At 44.7% G+C, this 21,481-nt stretch overlaps 1 protein-coding gene across 1 annotated transcript in view; it reads left to right on the top strand.

Annotated features, from left to right (window-relative positions):
* The window catches only part of VPS13D (vacuolar protein sorting 13 homolog D), a 248,113-nt gene that overhangs the window by 216,541 nt on the left and 10,091 nt on the right, over window positions 1–21,481 (top strand). Inside the window, exon 68 of the mRNA XM_069479363.1 lies at window positions 18,788–18,919. Within this exon, the coding sequence (XP_069335464.1) occupies window positions 18,788–18,919 (132 nt within the window). The remainder of the gene's footprint in view (window positions 1–18,787; window positions 18,920–21,481) is intronic.

Below are 21,481 nucleotides of genomic sequence, written 5' to 3' on the forward strand. Positions count from 1 at the left end.
TCCTCCAAAGCACGGCTCGCTTACAGTACCGAACAAAGGGAGGGAGGGCCGCGTGGGCCGGCTCAGGCCGAGGAATGCGGCTTCAGGGTTCTGCTCCATAAATTTAACCAGCACGACGAAAAGGAGATAATATGAGCCTTCGTGATGATCTGAAAGGGGGAGGTTCTGTGTCCCATTGATTGCGGTCTGGCCCAGCGCCAGGCCCAAGCCTGACCGACAGTTGAACCATATCGTTAAGGCGTGTAATACAGCTCGAGTCTTGTACTGCCGCCAATGAGTACATATCCACAGGGCAAAAGTTTATAAAGAGTTGAGGCTGTCCTGTTTAACCCTCTCACACTGCCTGTAATAGACCCAGCTGCCATTCAGAACTTGCCCATGTGCGGTCAGAAAGGAAAGCCTCACGTTTCTTTTCTTCAAACGGAGCTTTTCAGGACTGGGGAGAGGGAAGAAACACCGTCTAGAGAGGGTCAGGGCGCGGTGATGTTTCTCTCTGGAGAAGCAAATCAGTCGGTCTCCCTCCCCCGCCCCCGGCCAGAAACGGGACACCATAGTGCTTTCTGCAGAGTAGCTCTCTGTTTGCAGTATAATGTTGCTGGAGGAAACGGGGCTGACACAACAGGAAACCTACCCGTCTCCAAGGAGGCTGTGCCGGTGGCAGAGGTGGTCGGATGCCGGCAGTGGAGCGTTCTTGTCGAGCCGCTGAGGCTCAGGATGATACTGTTTTCCTTCCCTCCCGCCTCCAAAGCTGTTAATAGCCTCGTTTTCTGGCTGTCCACAGCTAAACCTAGTTGCTAAAACAGAGCAGGTGGAAGGCTGTCCCATGGAATGACCTAGTAGCCCAGTGTTCTTACTGTCGGAGGCAGGCGGCCCCATAGGAGCGCTGTCCCTTCCCAGGGAGGGGGTGTGGAAATAGGCACACTGTCACAGCAAGGCCTGGAGCAGCCCGGGTTCTCACAGAGGATACTGCCTTGAGCAAGGGCAGCCCAGCAATGATTTAGCATAAGTATCGTAGCATAGTCAGAAAGGGCTGTCTGTGTTCAAAGGACCCAAGGAGAAAAGTGGGTTAAGGAGTAGTTCAGTCATGTCCTGCAGCCAGTTACTTTCCTGGGCCAAACTGAGACCATCCCTATGCTTTGTCCATACTGTCCAGCAAGATGTCTATTGCTGTCATTTCCGGAGTGCTGCTCATCTGCAGTGGACAGGGCATCTTAGGTAGACCCGTGCTCTCGATGGCAGTGCTGCCGTGACTGATCCAAACACTAAATAGCTTACATGTGCCAAACACTAGGCACTTTGTATGTGTTGTTGTCATTAACATTTAATCCTCACTACCACCCAGTGAAGTGGGTGCTATATTTTCCCATTGCACAGATGGGAAATTGAGGCACAGAGAGGTTACATAACTTGTCTAAGATCTCAAAGGTAGTAAGAGAGGGAACCAGAATTCAAACCCTGAGTACAGAGCGCACACTCCTAACTTCTATGGCGTTTCTGGGTCGTCTCTTGGTCTCTCTCATAAAAAGACCTTAGGGTTTAAATCCGAGGCATCTGACTAGGTCTTAGATCTACTTTTGAGGGTAGGAATTGGATATCTGCCTGTGACCAAGAAGATTTGGCTAAAGACACAAATGCATTTGGGAGGGGAGGTACTATAAACTTTGGACCTCACAGTGTGAAAAGTCACCCCCACCAGCTTACCCAGAGATAACGTGGGGGGTATACTGTAGCTAGAAAGCTGGGAAGGGCTCACGTTCAAAGGCTTCTTTGGGCCAAGCAGCAGTGGGCCTGCGCATGGAGAGACCTGGCCTTTCTGCTGCCAGTGTCTGGAGGACAAGGTCACTGCACTGTGTATCCAGGATCCGTGCTGCCCCTGGTCTTGCCCTCTGTACCCCTCCCCGCTCCCCAAATGATGAACCACTGCAGCCTTCCAAGTTCAGAGTTTGCCAGTTTGTCACAAAATAGCAGTGACATTCTTGGCTCCAACCTTGACTTTGCTCTGCCATCCACCAGACCGTCTTCACTAGCTGGTCACCTGGGAGCTCCAGCTGGTCCTCAGTACAGGAAGCCTCGGCAGTAGATTGTTCAAGTCGTGTGTGTGCAGCATGCTATAACCTCCTCCTTTTCGAGGCCAAGAAGAACTTACTTTGGTGCTGTGGAGCCTGAAAGAAAGGGATTCTAGAGGTAGGAGAAGAGACTAAATGGCCGGCCAGCCCTCAGATGGTTGGATTCTATGTTATGCCTCTGTGGTCAAGGCACTTAAAAAGCCTAGAAATGGGCTCTGGTAGTGAGTCCAGCAGCTAACTTACGAGCTGGACTCCACTGAACAATTGCTAAACCCAAAGTTTAGCACATGTTGGTACTGGGTGACTTTTAATGGGGCACCTGCTTGAGGGTTCTCTTCATCAGGTATTTGAGGTTAAATTGTATGAAGAAATTCTACTGTTCTTTTAAAATTTGTTGTTTCAATTTAACAATGACTGAAGATGCCATGAGGTAGCCAGATGATCCACTATCTGGGATTTATGGAAATTCCTTTTTTTTTTTTTTTTTTTTTTTGAGACAGCGTCTTGCTTTGTTGCCTGGGCTAGAATGAGTGCCGTGGCATCAGCCTAGCTCACAGCAACCTCAAACTCCTGGGCTTAAGCGATCCTACTGCCTCAGCCTCCCGAGTAGCTGGGACTACAGGCATGCGCCACCATGCCCGGCTAATTTTTTCTACATATATTTTAGTTGGCCAGATAATTTCTTTCTATTTTTAGTAGAGATGGGGTCTTGCTCTTGCTCAGGCTGGTCTCGAACTCCTGACCTTGAGCGATCCACCCGCCTCGGCCTCCCAGAGTGCTAGGATTACAGGCGTGAGCCACCGCGCCCGGCCGGATTTATGGAAATTCTTATCTGAAAAAAAATCTTAAGACAGAATACTAACTAGAAAGTTCCCAATGGTCTCAGCTGCTTGGATCTGAGCAGTCTTTGGAAGGAGAGCAGTGAAGAGCAATAACTGAAGAGTCACTTCCTGCCTTCTGGGGACTCACTCTCCTTTGTTAACTTCAGGGTTGTTCCACGCTTGCCTGCTTCTCTCCTCCCCAAGGAACTTGGTCGCCGCATAGCCACATGCTTGCCCTCCCTTTCTGCCTTCTGCCTCCAAACCCAGCAGGAGAAGCAAACCCTCAGTGGGAGGAAGGGCTAGAGTAGAGGCTCTTTGTTCCCCCTGAAGGGCGATAGGAAGTGGTGCTGGTGCCTCTGCACGGGACAGACCCTTGTCTGCACCCGCCGTTCTGAGACGCACAGTGGACGAGGCGCAGGCAGGAGGGCTGGGGCCTGCCGCCGACCACTCTGTCCTCCCCGCATGCCTGGATCCCAGTGCCAGCTAGGAAAAGCACGTGGTGGGGCATGAGCAGTGGCTGTCACCAGGTCTGGGGGGGACTTTATTCTACTGTGCCCTTCTGAAAGGGTCTAACATCTTTCCCCACTGCCTCCCTGGTTCCCACAAGTTCTAACACATTTTAAATACACATTTTATTCTAGTCCAGCAGAGGCAAACCCCCAGTCCAGCAATTTAAACAGATTCAGTCTTCTTGGTTCCTGTTTCCTAGAAGGACAAGTGCTCTGAGGGTTTGGTGTCAGCTCTGACCCAAAGAGTGCACCTGAGGTGACCCAAGTCCTTTTCTTTCATTTTTTTATTTCCCAACACCTGGCCTGGACCACAAATTCTGCTTTCAAAGGTAGTGGGGGGTGGAGAACATTTCAAAGCAAAGTTGATTTGGTCTCTGAACTGGCTTGTCGTCTAGGTTGTGCCTCACCCTGATGAGAATCAGACAGGACAGTCTGTAAGCCCCTTCACCCTAGTGGCTCTGCAGCTGGAGAGCCTCAAAACCAGTTCCAGATGGTCCCTCTCTCTGTGTTGGCTAGAAGGAAATTTGGGGCAAGCTGGGAGGCAGAGTGCTTTTGCTTTTGCCCATTCTTAGAGTACCCCCATTTGCAAGTTGTGTCTTGCCTCGTAGCTCTTTAGGGAGAGTGCTGTGAGTGCCTGGGTCCGTTTGGGCCCTGCCAGCACCACCCCCTCCTCAGTCAGAGCACGTTACTCTGAGCTGGCCAGTTACTGCTAAGGAGAGAAGCCCTCTCTCCTGCTCTTTGGGGTCAAAAAGCAAGACGGCGCTGGAAAAGTAAGTCAGACAGGCTGGGAAGGAGTCCTGCAGACGACCCTCAGGTTAACAAAGCAACATTCATGGCCCTCTGCGCCACCGTGCAGGACAGAACAGGGCCTGCCTTCCGGTCTTGGGAGAAGAGGCAGAGATAGTAAAGGTCAGTCATGGCCCTTTCCTCTTGAGAAGTCTCCACTCGAACCTCCTCTCTTCCAGAAGAAAGCCGTTCCTGACTAAGCCTGGCCATCCTGACTCCTTTCCTAGTCTGCACCCAACCCGTGCTAGATACAGTATATGATGATAGAAATTTGTATTCATCTGTGCTTTGATTTTAAATGCACTGTAGACATTTTGGTGTTTGTACCCAACTGCTTCCTGAATCATCTGTTTAAAACACTTTGATTGTATAAGTTAAAAAATATGTACAGATGTAAACTGTTCAGAAAGTACAATATATGAGCACTTACAGTGTGGTGTGTAGACACTGTTCCAGAGACCTTGCACTAAATATTTCTTTAATCTTTATAAAACTAATTAGGTAGATACTATTATTCCCATTTTATAGAAGAAAATAAAAAAGACTCAATCTCCCTGGGCATTGCCCCGCCAGACACATATATATATGTACATACACATGCATACATATATGATTTTACATGAATGGGAGCACAAAAGTTGGTGTCTAACCCTTTTTTGCTCAACAATGACTCTAGACTACCTTTTCATTCCAAAGTAGATCATTTTGAACATTTACATAATATTATATTGCAAATATACCATAATATACTTAACCTAGACCCTATTGATGGGTGTTTCTAATTTTTTGCTATTATAAACATCCTCTACGTATATCTCTTCATACTTGTATAAGTCTCTCCTTAGGGCAAATTCCTAAAAATACGATTGCTGGATCTGAGGGTATGCACATTTTCCTGTTTTGAAACACATTACAAATTGCCTTCCAGGGAGTTGAAACAGCTTGTACTGCTACCCGCGATGTTCAAGAGGACCCATTTCTCCAACCCTGCACCAGCTCTGGCCATTCATTCATCCAGAGTTCAGTCAAGAGGTAGCTAGCTGCTCTGTGCCAGATACTGTACTCAGAATCAGATGTTGTTACTCGTTAAGTCTCTGCCAGTCTGAGAGAGTGAATATCTCAGTGTTACTACTTGCATTTCTTTGACAATTAGGAGCATTAAATCATCTTTTCATATTTTGGTTGACCATTTGGATTTCTTCTTTTATGAATTACTTTGCATATGCCTCGGTCCTTTTTAAACCCCTTGAGATCAGAGTTTGTCTTCCTTTTTCGTGTGTTTGTTCTTATATATTCTCATCCTGTCTTGGTCCAGACCTTTCTAACAGTTGTCATTTCATCCATTTCTCATCCATGTAACTACACATCTTTTGTCCAAGTATTGATGAAATTTAGCTTAGTTACTTGGTGAATCCTGTTCTGTAAGTTAGAGTCTGTATCACTACTTTATAAAAGGCCATCTTTGCCTGCAGTTCTTCAGTAATTGCTTTAGCATTAAGAATGAGGGTTCAGCCAGATGTTTTTGTATTGTATGTGGTGTGGCCTGTTGAGTGACTTTATCTTATTACTTGTTTCCTCCTATTTCTTAGGATTTGTTTACCATCAGTTCCTATTGTAGAACTTGGCAGATTTGTACTGATGCTCTGCATTGTCATATTAACACAAATCCCGCTCTGCATTGAGGCAGGGCCCCACTTGAAGCCAAGCCTTCCCAGGAAGCCGCCCTGCCCTCTGTAGCAGGTGCTGCCAGACCTCCTTGGTGCTTCCGCTTACCTCCTTCATTCTCTCATCACTGATATGTGGTCCAGAGTCATTTCAGGGATATAGATCTTATCTTCCCAATTGGATTGTGAGCTTCTTGTTATTGCCTTTTTTGGTATCCCTCCAAGATCTCCAAAATGCCTAACATAGTGATGGACTCAGAGTATGTATTAAAGAGGTTTTCATCGGCAATCATGCTATTCGGTAAGTTTACTCAGTCCAAGAGAATCATACAGACCCAAAATCAAGTTGGGCTTTGCCACTTACCAGCTGAATGGCCTTGGACAAACTTCATAATCTCTCTAAAGTACAGTTTCCTCATCTTTAAAATGAAATACTGTTAAGAAACTTCCTTGTAAGAATGTTGTGAGGATTATGTGTCCAGCATATAGTCAACACTTAGTCAATGCGGCTATAGAGACAAGCTGTGGACCTTGGTGGCCCAGCAATCTCAGTCTTGGTGTCTTCTTACCTAAGGTTGACAGAAAAATGCAGATGTAAGAGCTGGTGAAGGTGGTGGTGCCCTAAGCTTTTCCACGGGGTATCCTCAGAGGCTTACATGCTCTTCTTTGTTGAGTCGGAGTCTGGTTTTTTTTTTCCCAGTACAGAGCCTTATAATCATTGAGGGACTCAGCATGAGGCCACAAGTTTAAAACATGTCAATTTCTATCTCATGTTCTGCCAGTTTTTCTTAAATGAGAATGCGCGTGCCTGTGTCCATGCACATACACGTGTGTGTGCTTGTGTGTGCTCTGTGTGTGTGTGTGTGTGTGTGTGTGTAAAATGCTTGGGATTGAAAAAAGATGGGTCAAATTTTGCCTGGCATGACATAGCAACTATCATCTCTGGTAGCCGCTAAGCATTTTACCAAATGGACTTTAATTGATTTACTTCAATTCTATTTTTATTTTGTATGGGGATCCAACTTCTTCAAATGAGAAATTTTATCATTTAAACATGTTATTTAGTTTAACCACCATGGGCCCAGCTTCAGCAAACTGAGGACTCTGAGGAGGGTTCTGAGCAGTTGCTCCCTCATGACCTAACCACAGCAGCGAACCGCCAGTCTACAGTGCACACAAACCAAAGCGGGCACACCAGGCAGCCAGGTGTCTTCTGCATAATGGGCTTGGGGTCTCCACCTCTGATGCCATCGCCTGCCCCTCCCTGCCCGCATATGGTAGCCCCTGGGGCTGCTGTGGCATGTGGCACAAGAGTCCTTCTGGCCCACCTCAGCCTGTGCACTGATTAGACAGGAATCAGCAAATCTGCCGAGTGCATGTTTAATGTGACACAGATGTGAGACATACTGCAGATCTTTCTGCTTTACAAATTTTCAGCTTTTTACATTTCATCAGTGTTGCTTATTATTTACAGAATGTAACTTGAAACAGCAGAACAGATTGTAATTTTTAAAAAGGTTTGGGGGAGGATGGGGCCGCAGGGGATCTGGGAGAAAAAATCCAGTAGTGTGGAATGTTGTTTGCTGTCCAGACCAAACAAACCAGTTTGCCAGGGGTTGATGGACTATGACAGTCCAATTCATGTTAACACTGGTGGCACTTAATTAAAAGGCAGCTTGACCTTCTTTTCATCAAATAAAAAGTAATCTTTTGTCACCAGGTGAAACGTCACAGCTCCAGGCAGAACTCCTTGTAGAGGCACTGGAGGGTATCACTGAGCTGCCAGCTCAAGTTCTTCTTCCTGTTCACAGAGAAGGGACACCACTGGCCAGGCACGGTGGCTCACGCCTGTAATCCTAGCACTCTGGGAGGCCGAGGTGGGAGGATCGCTCAAGGTCAGGAGTTCGAGGCCAACCTGAGCAAGAGCGAGACCCCGCCTCTACTAAAAAAAAAAAATAGAAAGCAATTAGCTGGACAACTAAAAATATATAGAAAAATTAGCCGAGCATGGTGGCACGTGCCTGTAGTCCCAGCTACTGGGGAGGCTGAGGCAGCAGTATTGCTTGATCCCAGGAGTTTGAGGTTTCTGTGAGCTAGGCTGATGCCACAGCACTCTACCATGGGCAACAGAGTGAGACTCTGTCTCAAAAAAAAAGGAAGGGGCACCATTGAACCCAGTCCTCACTCCAACACGTGGATGTTCCCTTGTCTCATTCCTGCTATGGCTTTATATCCAGGCACTATGGCAAGAGTCAGAACAAAGAAAAGTCTCTTCTTCTGCCTGAAAAATCCGAGGTACTCTTGAGGGTATTGGAATGACAGGCCAGAGCCAGTTTGACACAAGTTCAAAGAGAAGGTGCCATCTCTGGTTTCAAGAGAGGCAGATTTGGCTAGAGGTGGCCTTGGCTTCTGAGAAAGCTCAGCCGTAGGTTAAATTTGAGGGCAAATAATAAAAAAGCACCAGCTGGTCAGAAGGAAGATGAAGAAGAGTAGGTGACTGGTTGATTCTTTTATGTTTCTAGGTCAAAAGAACCTAAAACTTGGGCCTGAAATAATGAAAGCCATACAGTAAAAATCCTTTGAAGAGAGTTCTCCTTGGGATTTGAGCTAGTGCAGAGACTCGATCACTTGGTCAGAAGGTTCTGAGCTGTTAAGTGCTGAGTGTCAACTCTCCGTAGGGAGCCAGACCCCTGAGTGGTTGCCAGGGTTCCAAGCCCCACTGTTCTTTTCCTTCCTGGAAAAGTACAGACGGTGCACGTTCCCCCAAGGCCACCGGGCAGCTCTCCAGTTGCCCTCTGGGAGGATGTGACCCAGGTCAGTTACTTTCTAGTGTCCCCCCACGATGGAATGATCAGCATTCCTGTGCTCCAGGGGTTCCTGGGTTGTTACCAACACTGAGCCTTTCTCTGGCTCAGTCTCAGAGGAGGAGTTCTGCTACAGACTGTCCCTTTTTCACTCCCCCTGGCTTCAGAAGCAGCCACTTTGACCCTCCTGCTTTAGCTCTGACAGTCTCGTGGCCGTTGGTCTATTCATTTATCACATACGTATTGAGAGCCCACTCGGTGCCAGGCACTGTCCTAAGTGCTGGGGTGCAGCAATGTGTAGGAGACACAAAAATCCCTGGCTCCACATAGCTTTCCCCCAACACTAAGCCAGACCATGGCTTAGGTTAAGAACAGGAGCCCCCTCCCTGGAAGAGATTAGTGGCTGGAAGGAGGGTGTGTCACTGGCTGCCCTTTGTCCCTCCCAGCGTCTGTTTCTCCCTCGACCACCTAAAGTCTGACTACAGGACCTGAAACAGACCCTGTTTAATGCGTGTGACCACTGTGCATAAGCTTTCATTTTCATGAATTGTTAATCTCAGTGCTCTCAGTACTTTTTGAAGCATCTTCTCTTGTCTCCTCTTTCTCCTTTTCCACCTCACCCTCCACCTCTGTTTGACAGTGGAATATATTTATATCCTCCAGGCTGAGTGAACAGGTGGTCTTGACTAAGCCAACAAATCAGAAAGCAGGTCTCCCCTAGAGGGGGCTGTAGCATCCCCATGGTGCCTTGGGGCTGCCTGGGGAAGAGGTGACGCCAAGGACACGCTGCCTCACCCGATTCAGTCAGGGGAGCCCCATTTTCAGCAGTTGTATGGTTGAGAGTATCTTATAGGGTTCAGTCAGAGAAAGTGTTTCACCACTGAAAAGTTTTTTTGAAAACCCCTGCTATGGTGAATTTTGTTAGTGTTAAGATTCTAAAACTTTACTAATTCCAATTCTAAGAATTTGATAGCTGGTATAATTGAGCTGCTAGGTTGACTAGCTGTAGCTCTTCTTGGAAGGTTCTGTAGGGCAATGGGATATGGATGGAGCAGGTCAGGTGAGTGAGCACTTCAGGTGCTTGTTCCTTTGGAAAACACCTATGTACCCAGCACTTGATGTGCTCCTTTCGAATCAGTTTGACATATGCAATAAATCTTTCCGCCATAGTGCTCTGTCAAGGTAAAGTTTTAAATACTGCAGTGTTACATTTTGGTATTTTAACTTGAAATGGCACCCAGTCATTCTGAGTAAGGGTTGGAGGGAAAGAGACAGTTAACTTTTATGAGTACCTACTATGTGCCTACTGTGCTGTGTGCTTTTCGTATTTTATCTCGACATTGTCACCACGTAGGTATTGCATTCTCACTTATTGATAAGGAAACTGAAGCTGAGAGCCATACGGTAACTTCTTCTATGTCACCCAGCTAATAAATGACTGGACTAGGATTTCAGTCTATGTTTGTATTTTTTCAAAGCCCTTTGTTCATCTCTATACTACCTTGCTCCTAAATTTCATCTCTTCTTTTAAAAGAGATCAACTTTTGGGAAAAGGTAGATAACTTTCACATTAAATGAAAGAAATTATATAATTATTTGCCAGAAATGAATCTAAAAATACCTAGTTTATTTAGTTTAACCAGCTTGTTATGATTAGCATTTATATTTAATAGCCACAAAATCAAGTTTATCAGAAATTGTGTATTTTGGCCCATGTGACCTATCTTGGGATTGGCATTAGAGGTGACAGATTAGCAAGGAATTTGGCCATGACTTGAGAGATTCCAATAAGCACCACACTCTCTGATTCAGAATGTTTAACATAGAACACAAATAAACCTTGCATTTGTAAAGTGCTTCATTCTTATAATGATGTCTAAAGTTGCAAATCTCTTTATAAGTTGTCTACTATTATTTTATAAAAGCAAAGCAATCCCAGAAAGCATGCAAAAGTTATGGCACTTTAGGATATCCAGGGCTGTTAGGCTCTACACTCACTGTAACATTATCCATTTGATTGGAATTCTTTATAAAGTGAGTCTGCCTTGCCCCTTCCCACCTAGCCTAATTAACAGGTAGTCTCCCCCCCTGTGGCAGTTGACTAAGAAAAAAAAATCTGGAGTGTTTTTGTCTTAAAGTTTAAATCCCAATAGGCATATCTGTTGGCATTAGTCCTACCAGCTGTCACAGTTGCAATGTCATGGGGTCCCCAAAACATGTGTTAGATTATGGGAAGCCTTGACCCCTATAAACAAGTCAGGTGTGAATCCCACTGATGGGGGAAAGCCCAGCCCAGGAGATGTTGTCCCTGCTGATGGATGTCAAATTACTAAAAACCTAACAATATTAGTACAATTTCTAATGATTTCTTGAATCAGTCTCTTTCCCACATCTTCAGTGGCAGCAGTACAATGTGGGATTTTATGTGTTGTTACACGTATGACTTCAGAACTCTAGGGAGAGGTGAGTGGAATGCTAACAAGAAAGCAAGGGGAAAAGGAAAAGCCTTCAGTTAGAAGCAGTGAGCCTCCCCAGTAGAAAAACAGTGTGAGAGTTTGGATGTTGTGCCCTGGCCCATCTTGGGCCCCAGCCACCTAAGCTAGGTTAGAGCCCGCCGTGTGTACCCGTGACACCCTCTTATGAGAATGAACTAACAAAGAGAATAGGTAGCATTTTGAGTGCCTGTTATGTACCAGGCACTGTTACATAACACTATACCTGTATTGTACTTCTTTATTTACTTATTTAAATATTGACTTATTTACTCCTCACAACAACCCCTTATTACCCCCATTTTGCAGATGAGGAAACCAAGGCTCCAAGAGGGTACATAACTTGCCAAAGGTTACAGTTTGTAAATGGCCGAACTGGGATTCAAACCCAGGCAGCCTGGCTCCAGAGCCAGTCCTCTCAGCCATTGTGTTACGCTGCCTCTATCCTAGTGCTCCCCGGCTGTGCTGTAATTGCCTGTTTTTGTTTATCTCCCCCATTAGACTCCAGCAAATTCCCCGGGAACTCGGTGCATCCTTGTCTTCCTCAAGGCCTAGCACTGGCCTGTGCATATGACAGCTCAGGAAAGGGTCCTTTCACAGGGTGGGGGTGGAGTGCAGAGGAGACGCCAGCCATTCTCAGGGCTCCGAGCAGTCTCATGTTTCTGGCTACCTCAGTTTGTATCCTCAGTCAGTAATCTCGTCTAAGATCCAGTCTCTACTGACATAGCGTTTCCTCCTGCCCAGCCTGTTTTCCATGTGTCCAAAATCTGAATTGTCCAAGTAGGTTCTTGGTACAATTTTCTTGATTCAAGATTTAATGCAGCCAGAGCTCTATAGTTATTATTAAACCTATGGTTTGGATACTGTCTTTGAGTAGGTTCTGGAAGGTGGGTTTCAGTTTGTCTTGGAACTATGGGAAAGAATTTCTCATGTAAATTGAGCCAAACTTTAGAGGTTTTCATAGTCTAGTAGAATCTTCTCTGATTATAGTTTGCACTGAAAGGAGTGCAAAGGAGTAAAATCTGGGGAGAAGAAATACTTTTCCACTTAGTCTTTGAAAGTAGATGCATGTAGCAGAGAGGAGAGATCTACAGGTCAGAGATCAGATGCAGCCATGGCATGGAAGTCTTCTTAGAGTTCCAGACACTATATTGCTGTGGCTGGCAGAGGGAGTTTTAACCAATTCATCTACTCCAGTGCAGAGAGTACTGTTTAGAGAGACTGTTGGGTTCCTTGTAGAGAAATGACAAATATTTGATTGAGCCATTCAGTCAAACCCTGGTATCTTGTAGCTGTTATCAGTTAACAGTATTTGAAGAGGTAGTCAGGGCTGACCTTCTGTTCTCAGTCTAATTGTTTGTGCTCAGTCGAGCACAGTGTATATCAGTGAGATAATTAAAGCAAAAGTGTTGGACACATACATAAAGCAAATGCAAGCACAATCCATCACCTTGTTGAGGTCAGCACACACAACTCTTAAGGAAGATGGCAGCATCAACTGAATAAACATTCTGTTATACGAGGGAGTCATGTGTTTGACACATACACCTTTTACTCATTTACTGATTATTTTTGAACATCACTTGGTTGACAGACATTGGCCATGACAGGCTTCTCAACCAACTAGTATCTTCAGCTGCACAGGGGCATGTGTATGTGTGCACAGCATCTGTCTTCAACTAATACAACTATGACATAGTTACTCATCATATAAGCTAAGAACAAATAATGACTGGCCAACCGTTGACCCTCAGGCTGAAAGGCAAGATCAACCAAGTGGAATTGGTTACATCTCCTGTGTCACCTTGTTTGGATTTATTCTTGCTTAAAGAAAGTGACATGAATTGTTTTTACTACTCTGATGTTGGGCCTCTAGTGTACGTCAGACAGCAATGGCCAGACGCAGACTTGCTCTGCATTAGCTGCTCTCACCGGGTGGGTATCTGCAGTGTATCAGCCACTGCATCAGCAGCGCCTTCCCTGGGGGAAGAGTCCTCCCTGCCATACAGCCGACTCCCTGACGTTTTCATGGAGTTCAAAGCTCAAGTTCGTTTGGTGCTGACATTCTGGATTAGCTGGTTGACTGGAAGGACTGTTTCTTTCTATACACTGTGAAATTTATAAACCGCAGCAGCTGAGGGCTTAACATGGCCGACAAGCCCCAGCTGGCAGCAATTAAATACACCGCAGACCTTTGGGCAGACAAAGGTTTGTGGAGGCAGAGCTGCTGCCTGTGCGCTGAGCAGGCCCTTCCCTTCTGCGTGCTGGTTCCTAAGAGATGCTGTCGACTCATGAGACGCGAGTGGGTGGGGCTTTGCCACCTCCTGTTTAGTGGTCCATTATCGCCAGGACTGTAGTACCGAACCCTGCCCACGTAGCAGCACATCTTGACACTATCTGGGAAAGGAGCACAGCCACCGGGGGAGGCCACGGGCTGGTACAACAGTGGTGGGCCAGGGTAGTTCAGACGTTGATCTTTCTGCTCCAGTGCCAATGACAGGATCTAGAGCTACTCCACTTTTTTTTTTTTTTTAATGGATACCATTATGCTTTAGATTGAAAGGAGAAGATGGGAATGAAAAAACAGTGAGATGCCATTTTATACCCATTTGAGCAGCAGAGATTTAAGAGTCTAGACCATTGCTGTCCAAGACACAATTTAAATTTATATTAATGTAAGTTAAATTTAAAATTCAGTTTTTTAGTTACACTGGCCACATTTCAAGTGCTCAGTAGCCACACATGGTTAGTGGCTGCATATTGGACAGTGCTATCCTAGACAATGCCAGGTGTTGGAAAGGCTGTGGATTGCTAGGGCCTCTTAAATGCATTGTTGGTGGGAGTATAAAAACGGTTCAGGCACTCTGAAAACAGTTTGAGTTATCTTGTTAGGTAAACATTTATACCCTAGGATCCTGCAAATGTCTCCTAGATATATTCTCAATGTTCACCAGGAGACATGTATAGGAATGTTCATAGCAGCTTCGTTTATAATAGCAAAACCTGGAAATAACCCACATGCCGTCAACAGGAAGATAGAAAAATCATGGAATGGTCATATAATGGAATATTAATAAAGCAGGCACAATGAATGAATTAGAGCTGCATGCAAAACAACAGCTGAATCTTAGGAATATGGCAGTGACATTCTTTATTCAAAAGCCCAAAACTAAACCCAAAGAATACAACAAAAAAGTGCCCAAGCATGCTTTGAAATATGATAAGACTACATAAAAAAGATAAGCACAGGAATGATAAACACAAGATTCAGAACAGTGGCTGTCTTAGGTAGAAGAGGAACAGGGGTGTGGGGTGGCAGAACACCATATAGATGGAGTCACATGGTCACCGATGGAGTTTTTGTGCTGGGGATGGTGGTTTCAAATAAATAAAGAGAGCCCAGTGCTGATAGTGGGCCCTGAACGAAGGATAATGATGAGTCCATTTAAAAAAAAAAAAAGGACTAGAGTCCTTTCCCTCCTGGTGCTCAATAGTTTCACTGGAAAATACATCAAAGGCATTTAGAAGTGGACAGGCTGTATTGCTGAGTCACAGAGCATGGACAAATTTGGGGTTGCTGTTGCATACAGTTACACTAGTTCCAAAGGGCTATTTGGATTTATAGTGCCACGTCAATATATGGAGAAAACAGTTCCATCACACGGTGGCCTGCACTGAAGAATATCGCTTCAGACTTTCTGCTGGCTTGTGAGGTTTGCTAGCTTGTCTTTTTAAATAATTCTTTTGATTAAGTTTGAAACTAAATTTGTTCAAACACAGTCACTTTAAACACCACCCTCTCTCCCCCCTCCCATAGCCTACTGACTTGGACCCAAGAAGTTAAAATTTTAGTTGAGCTTCAGACAAAATAGAATAGTTTTTCAGGCACCGATGATGGTAAGGTAATAAGGAATGTGGGGAGAATTCCTTTAATCCAGCTTTCTGCTTTTAGTAAGAGTGTGTCTAAATCACCCGTCCTGGAAGTAATCCTTATATTTATAAGACTATAACAGAAGATGTTTCCTTTCAGGGTAAAATTTAACTTTCTTTGCTTCTATGTCGATGTGAAGAATGAGCCTTGAATGGCACATTGAGCTCCTGTAGCCAGCACTGTTAAATACCGTATCCAGCCTTGCCCTTGATATTTGTTTGATCAAAAAGTGAGGACCTTGGAAATGGGCAGAGAGTTTGCAGCCTGTTAGGAAGACAGATAAGAAAAGAAACATAACAAATAGGCAGTGTATACCCACAAGGGAGCTGCTCTGCTTTCGCATTCTCTGATGTTTCAGTGAGTTTGTAATTTGCAAGTTAGATAATAATGTATTGGGGATAGACAGAGGTGAGGTTAGATCACCAAAATTTGGGGAAGGGTCTGAGGGAGGCCACTGAATCAAGAAATAACGGTTTACAGAAAGCTATTTGGTAATAGGATAAGATGGGGCACATTACTTACATTCTCAGCTATCGTGTGGTTGTTATGAGATGTAATTTCCCGGAGCTCAGGCCTAGAAACAAGCCACCTTTCCTTGGATTCTTTGGCTTCCTTGGATCCCACCAGAGGAACTTAAGTTTTCTCCTACTTGGTAGCATGTTTTGGGTACTATTGAAAAGATTGTTCCTTGTAAGGAAAAAGACATATGTCAACAGAGCTGTCAGATGCATGTCATTGCCTTCGTGCCCCTTTCTTTGTTTCCATCTGTGGACCAGACAGAGACGCCCTTGACCTTTCTGTCAGGAAAGGGGGATTCTGGCTGGCTCTCACTGTGCCTTAACATTGATTGTGGGCTTTCAAAGCTCAAAATCTCTCTCTTCAAACTGTCCACCAAAGTCTGCATGTCATCTTTCTTTTTCAAGTAATGGCCCTTATACCATCCGCCACCCACAAATGTGCTCATTCATTTATTCAGCTAATTCTTATTGTTCTTTCACCATAAACCAGCACTCTTTGAGATCCCAGGATAGCAACGAACGGAACAAAGTCCCTCTTCTTATGGAGCTTACGTTCCAGATGAGGAGTTGAGCAATAAATAAATATATTTATCCAAGTGAGATGTGAAGCACATGTGTTTTGAACAGATGACTGATTTGATCTAACTTATATTTTGAAAGGACCATTCTCATGGCCGTGAGGAGATTGGACAGGGGTGGAAGTAGAGATAGTAAGTTATGAGGCTGTTGTAATAATACATTATAGATCCAGAGATCATTTGTTAGTTATGACAGAGATGGAGAAATGGTTGGATTTGGGATACATATTGAAATTGAGCCTACTGGCCTCCCAATAGATCGGGGAAGATGTAGTGAGAGGAGGTACAATCAAATCTTACGTTGAGAGGTGGTGAGGAAGCTGACTGCACCATATTCCTCTTGGAGGGGCCTTTGGGCTTCTGCCATGACAGCCCGAACCTCTTCCAGAAGCTCCCTGAGTGAAGGAATAGTAGGACTGCCTTGGGGAAAGGTGCGTACCAGCTTGTTTGGGCTGTGTTTGGAATGACAGCAGGTGTTTCACTAGGCAGCGAAATGTCACAGGGCTCTGCGACCTGGAGAATGCACCGAGCTCCTTACCTGCAGTGTTGCCAGAAGCCCTAAAACAGCAGACGTGGAGCTTCTCCACTGATGGGTCAGCAGTGGCTCCCTGTGCTGCGCTTCCTACTTTCGATCAATAGCTGACCTCTAAATAACCGGCAGTCTAGAAGGCCTATGTCTTGAAGGAGGAATTGAGACTAGGCCCAGTAGGAGTATATGAGTATATGATAGGAATAAAGTTGGGTTTTTTACCCTTTCCCTTTTCAGTGCAAAGCATTGAAACTTCCTTACAGTCTCTTTGCATCACCCTTGAAGAACACAATTAATAGTACTTAAGGCATCCTCGTAACTGGACTTTTGAAAAATTATCAGTGGATTTCGGGCTTTCCAGTACATGCCAAACCTCAGCTGGGTATGGGGCTGTCCTTCAGACATCGAGGCCGGATGCACTGAATGTTGACCTGGGTTCAGGAACACTTTGTGATGATCCCAGCTTTGCACCTCCCCTATTGCATGGCCTGTGGCGAGTGTCTGATTGTTTCTGTTCATGTTACTAATCTGATTTGCCCACCAGGGCACTTTTTGCCCTTCTAAGTAAGTCTCTACACTACTGTCTGTGGCTCTGAAATGCTGATTCAGTGTGTAAGCCTATTCGTCTCTTTTAGATATGTCTGGAGAGGGATGTTTTGCTTCACTGGGCTCCAGGAACAAATAATAAAAAGTACAGCAAGTACAAGGCCGAGGACAGACCCAGTACATTCTTATCAGTCATCTGAAATATGCACAGCCTTTCCAAGACAAATATGGACTCCTGTTTCTAGGAAAACACCAAAAAGTACTTATCAATTACCCTGTATATGGTTTGTGGAAAAAGACAACATCAGCCTACTCTGAAAGCCATAGCAAAGCAGATTCCTCTGGGCAACCGACAGCTAAGCGGCATGAGTTAGAGCCGCTGCAGAGTCCCAGACTGTGGCCTGGGACTGGTCCAGGGAGCATTTCTTCCCCTCACATGATTACTGTGTCCCTCACCCTTTACCCAAGCCACTGAAGTCATCTTAGAAGTCTGAAAGCTTGGTATGTTCCTACTAAATACCCAGGGTCCCTCAGTCGTCTTCTGGACCCACTGCAAATCCAAGGATGGCTCTCCTGAAGAGATTCTTAGAAAAGCAGGGTGTGACCAGTAGAATCGACCAAGAACAATGAGAGCCACCATTGGCTCTCATGTTTCTCCCATGTTTCGTCCAGCACAGGCTGGACAGGCATTATTTTATTTGATCAGTCCTATAAGGTAGGCATCGTCATCCTGTTTCACAGAGAACACTGAAGCTGAGGGCTAAGGAAGTTAACTGACTCATCCATGATCACATAGCTAGAAAATGGTAGCAGCAGGATTCAAAGTCAAATGGGAGCCTTTAACCACTATCTTTTTCTCAATTTATTTATTTATTTTCTTTTTTTAAATTTCAGAATATTATGGGGGTACGAACATTTTAGCTACATATATTGCCTTTGCATCACCCAAGCCAGAGCTACAAGTGTGGCCATCCCCTAGACAGCGCGCTCTGCACCCATTAGCTATGAGTTTACCCATCCCCTCCACCCCCCCCACCTGCCCAGCACCCAATGAATATTACTTCCATGTGAGCACCTAAGTGTTGATCAGTTGGTACCAATTTGATGGCGAGTACATGTGGTGTTTTTTTTTCCATTCTTGTGATACTTCATTTCGAAGTATGGGCTCCAGCTTTATCCAGGATAATATAAGAGGTGCTAGTTCACCATTGTTTTTTATGGTTGGGTAGTACTCCATGGTATACATATACCACATTTTATTAATCCACTCATGTATTGATGGACACTGGGGTTGTTTCCACATCTTTGCAATTGCGAATTGTATTGCCATAAACATTCGAGTGCAGATGTCTATATTATAAAATGTCTTTTTTTCCTAACCAGTATCTTATAGTGCATGCACAGGCAATACTGTAGTTTAATTCTGTTCACTAAATTTAGAGTATGTCTTGTATTAAGTAGTACTTTTATTTTAGGTGAGGAAGGGAAATCATTTTAACCTTAACATTTAACCTCTTTGCTTTTTGTCCACTTACTCACCTAGGACTCAAGCACAGAGGGTTCGGAAGCCACGTTGCTGCACGGGGCCCCAGGGGCTGCTTCCCCGCTATTCTGCGAGCCAGGCAGAAGGGCAGGAGCAGCTCTTCAAACTCACGGACAACATACAAGACGAATTGTAAGTTGGCGCCCTGGAGAACTGGCCCTGTTGGTCCACTGAGTTGTCTTTTCTGTCTCTGAATCTGCAAAATTTCCATCTGATCCAAGTTATCATCATGACTCCCAGACCTTGGAACTGGTCCAAGGATTCCTTGCCCCAGTTGTTTCGTAGATTTAGATATAACTACTTGTAAACAGCCTTTTACTCAAAGGAGTGGTTCTCAAACTGTGTTCTATAGCCAGACCCTAGTGTAGTTCCTAGAAAATGGTAGTCTCTTTCTAGTTAGTTCAGAGAGAGAAGATAATGGATAAAATGTTCTCAATTTTAAGGGCTTTTTTTCCCTTTGAAATTTTCTTAAACTTTGAGATCCTATTGTTTGTTGCAGAATGCTAGCAAAACAAAACAGATAAATAGCAAACAGCTAGTAGTTGAACCTTTTGGAAATGTGATTTTCTTCAGACTATTTTGTTTCTTTTTAAATATAAAGCCTTATATACCTGGGTCCTTGTCATATCTATATTGGGTGAAATTATATCTAGTCGATATGATAAAATTAAATATATCACTATGTTAGGCTAGTTTGCAAAGACCCTTATATCATAAAAGTGCTCTATAACCTGAATAGGTATTAGAACTACTAGCCCAGAGAAAGCAGATAGTTATGTCTAGTGAGTAGCAAAATGACAGTTTATTTCTTTTAATGCTTATTTGTTTCTGTTAAAGTAAAGCAGGCTGGGGCAGGCATGGATCCTAGCACTCTGGGAGGCCGAGGCAGGAGCACTGTTTGAGATCAGGAGTTCGAGACCAGCCGTGAGCAAGAGTGAGACCCTGTCTCTACTAAAAATAGAAAAAATTAGCCAGGTGTGGTGGTGTGTGCCTGTAGTCCCAGCTACTCAGGAGGCTGACGCAGGAGGATCACTTGAGCCCAGGAGTTTGAGGTTGCTGTGAGCTAGGCTGACACCACAGCACTCTAGCCCGGGCAACAGAGCAAGACTCTGTCTCAAAAAAAAAAAAAAAAAGTAAAGCAGGCTGGGGGGTGGGGAGCGGTTCTGAGCACTGTGAGTGCTTTTTGGTTGGTAGAGCAGCATCTAAAGTACAGGTCAATTCAGGATAGTTTTCAGTGTCGCTGTTAGAGACAGTATTAGGTAGACCTCATCTCATAAGTTTTGTAGCAGTATTTGGGGATATCATATGTCAAGTCCAGCATTCATTTATTGCTTGCTGAATAGAATGGCATCTTCCTAGATGTATCTTGTACAACCCAAAACCCCTGTGGTGGTATTGGAAGGTCTCTTGATAATGGAGTTGTATTTTGTTGTCTTAGTCTGCTTGGGTTGCCACAACAAAATAACAAAGCTAGGTAGCTTAAACAACACAAATTTGTTTTCTCACAATTCTGGAGGCTGGAAAGTCCAAGATGACGGTACTAGCCGATTCTGTTCCTGATGACGGCCACCTTCTCACTGTGTCCTCACATGGCGCAGGGAGAGAGGGCACTCTCTGGTGTCTTATAGGGACACTAATCTTGTTGGTTCAGGACCCTAACCTTTTGACCTCATTCAACCATAATTACTTCCTTACTCCAAATTGGGGATGGGGCTTTCACATATGGTGGTGGGGGGGCGTGACATAGCAGGTGTCACTAATAGGTTCTGCTGTTTCAGTCTAGCCTCTGCCCGGAGTCCCCATGCAGTTCATTCCAGAGAACTTTATATTCCTGTCTTCCTTGGAGTGGGGATTTGGTGCCATGGCTACATTTGGTACCACTTTGCAGATGGAACTTTTAGCTTTTGGATTGGAGGTCCAGAGAGTTATTTCTGCGGTCTAACAGAACTGGTGCAGAATCTACTAGAATGGCAGTCCCATGAGGGCTGGGATTTTTGTCTGTTCTGTTCACTGAAGCATCCTCAGCACCTAGAACAGTGCCTGACATATAATAGGCACTCAGTAAATATAGCTGGATAGCTGCAATTTAGCATTTGTATTAATACATGTCCACTTTTCAGTCATTTGGGGGTTTTCTTGGATCAAAGTTTGAGATTATAAATTATTATATGTTATATTTTTAATTTCCTCACCAACTCACCTCTATTCAAGTCAAACCATCTCTGGTCCTCTGGAAATTCATTTGCCATGAAGACATGTCAAAAACACAAGGGAGTAATTGCATAGTACGGCCCACATAGGATTGCTCCCACTGAGATAACCAGGCAGATAACCAGGGAGAGCTGAAAACAGGAACAAAATGAAATGAGTAAAATAGATTTCATAAAACTCTTGAAATTCATATGAAGTAGGAAAAGATATTGGCATGAGTGAATTTTGACTTTAAAGATAAAAACCATGTATCTCCACCCAAGATGGGGGTTAAATCTTGCCAGTGAATGTTAAAGGAGGCACGTGACCATGGCCTTCCTAAGAGTGCGAGGAAGAAGGCATCAGGGAACCCGGCAAGAGTCTTGCTGAAGTGTCCTCAGTTGTCAGCCTGGGCCTTCACAGTGATGTGAACATTACACTCATCACTTTGCAAGAAAGGGGTATTCAGGAAAAGTACACGAGCACCAAATTATACCTCTGACT

The sequence above is a fragment of the Eulemur rufifrons genome, chromosome 8 (assembly GCF_041146395.1).
Source record: "Eulemur rufifrons isolate Redbay chromosome 8, OSU_ERuf_1, whole genome shotgun sequence".
Classification (NCBI taxonomy): domain Eukaryota; kingdom Metazoa; phylum Chordata; class Mammalia; order Primates; family Lemuridae; genus Eulemur; species Eulemur rufifrons.